General features: G+C 64.1%; 1 protein-coding gene across 3 annotated transcripts in view; it reads left to right on the forward strand.

Annotated features, from left to right (window-relative positions):
* Window positions 1-2,050, forward strand: part of MTHFR (methylenetetrahydrofolate reductase) — a 10,859-nt gene that overhangs the window by 6,536 nt on the left and 2,273 nt on the right. For 2 of the 3 annotated variants that reach the window (XM_004705429.4, XM_045299121.1), the window contains exons 6-9: window positions 19-269; window positions 649-783; window positions 930-1,110; window positions 1,364-1,546. In XM_004705429.4, the coding sequence (XP_004705486.2) occupies window positions 19-269; window positions 649-783; window positions 930-1,110; window positions 1,364-1,546 (750 nt within the window). The remainder of the gene's footprint in view (window positions 1-18; window positions 270-648; window positions 784-929; window positions 1,111-1,363; window positions 1,547-2,050) is intronic. The other variant, XM_045299122.1, reaches the window with a different exon arrangement.

Below are 2,050 nucleotides of genomic sequence, written 5' to 3' on the forward strand. Positions count from 1 at the left end.
CCCCCCCATGCTGGATAGGGCTATCACTCGCTCCGGCAGCTGGTGAAGCTGTCCAAGCTGGAGGTGCCACAGAAGATCAGGGACGTGATTGAGCCCATCAAGGACAACGACGCTGCCATCCGCAACTACGGCATTGAGCTGGCTGTGAACCTGTGCCAAGAGCTCCTGGCCAGCGGCTTGGCACCGGGCCTCCACTTCTATACCCTCAACCGCGAGGTGGCCACCATCAAGGTGCTGAAGCGCCTGGGCATGTGGACTGAGGACCCCAGGTACACACAGAGGCCCTGTGTTCTGAGGAGGGGTAGCCATGGGAAAACCCGCCGGGCGGGGCAGTCAGAGAAGGGTCTTGGATCCTGGGGAGAACTCCTGGGGAGGCCAGGCTTTACTATCCAGGGGGCTCTCCGCTTTCCGGCACCCTCTAACTCCTGGCATTGAGTCGATTCCGACCTGGCTCCCCTGTAGGACAGAGTGGAAGGGCCCTGTGACGCCCCCAGGCTGGGAGTCTTTTCTGCAGCACACTGCCACATCTTCTTCTGCAGTGGCTGGTGGGTTTGAACCGGTAACCTTTCACTTAGCTGAGCATTTAGCCATGGCACCACCAGGGCTCCTTGTCTGGCCCTTGACGTTCTGAGTCACCCTCTCGCCCAGGCGTACCCTGCCTTGGGCGGTCAGCGCCCACCCCAAGCGCCGGGAGGAAGACGTGCGCCCCATCTTCTGGGCCTCCAGACCAAAGAGCTACATCTACCGCACCCAGGAGTGGGACGAGTTCCCCAACGGCCGCTGGTGAGCCCCAGAGGGCCCCTGGGGTTGGGGTGGTGCTGGAGCCCTCCCGAGCAGGGACGGAATGGGTGCCCTGGGTAGGCACGTGGGAACTCTCAGGTGCCCAAAGTCAGGGCTGCCTTGACCTCGGGCCCCTCCTCCTCCGCCAGGGGCAACTCCTCCTCGCCTGCCTTTGGGGAGCTGAGAGACTACTACCTCTTCTACCTGAAAAGCAAGTCCCCGAGGGAAGAGCTGCTCAGGATGTGGGGGGCGGAGCTGAGCAGCGAAGAGAGTGTCTTTGAAGTCTTCGCCCACTACCTCTCCGGGGAGCCCAACCGGAATGGCTGCAAGGTGAGCATGTGCGTGAGCGGGGCAGGGCAGCAAGCCTGCAGGCGCAGGTCCCGCGCATCACGAGGGTGGCACCGGGAGAGGGCCAGGCCGAAAGCCACCACCTGGACAAGACCTGCCAGGAGCTTGTGGAGTGTCTCAGCATCGATGCCAGGGGGGCTGCCTCCCAGCCATCCAGCGACTCGGGTGGGGGGGTGGGGGGAGGGACCGGGGGTCAGAGAGGATCCCTGCCCTAGCCGGCTCACCCCGTCTCCAGGTGACTTGTCTGCCCTGGAACGACGAGCCCTTGGCCGCCGAGACCAGCCTGATGAAGGAGGAGCTGCTGCGGGTGAACCGCCAGGGCATCCTCACCATCAACTCCCAGCCCAACGTCAACGGGAAGCCGTCCTCCGACCCCATCGTGGGCTGGGGCCCCAGCGGGGGCTACGTCTTCCAGAAGGTACGGCAGGGGTACACACCGACACCCGGGGGTTGGGCTGGGGGGTAGTCCCTCTGTCCTGGGAGGCTTTGCTCTGAGCAGCAGTGGGTCAGATGGACACAACTCACGTTCCAAGTCAGACAGACCCGGGCTCTGCCCTTTCCTAGCTGTGTGATGGTGGACAGGCTGCTAGCCTTCTCTGTACCTCAAAACGGGATGCACCCCATCATGTCCAGGGGCTGAACACCATGGCAGAGCCCTGGGGCAGGAGCACAGAGGGCAATCCCCAAGCGTGACAGCTAGGGAGCCATCCCAGTGGGGGGCTCTGCAGTCGGACAGCTCTGGGTCAGAGTCAGAGCTCGCCATCCCCATCAGTGTGGTCGAGGGGCCCACGTTCTCTGCACTCAGTCCCCCCCGTCCTTGAGCCGCTCCAGCCCGGCCCCCACAGCTGCTGCTGACGTGACCTCAGGTCGCTGTCACTGCCAGCAAAGGGGAGGCTGGAGTGAGCCGACCTCACCCCCCCCC

Source organism: Echinops telfairi, unplaced genomic scaffold (assembly GCF_000313985.2).
Source record: "Echinops telfairi isolate 266 unplaced genomic scaffold, ASM31398v2 ScPeMD7_7457;HRSCAF=8495, whole genome shotgun sequence".
NCBI classification, from domain to species: domain Eukaryota; kingdom Metazoa; phylum Chordata; class Mammalia; order Afrosoricida; family Tenrecidae; genus Echinops; species Echinops telfairi.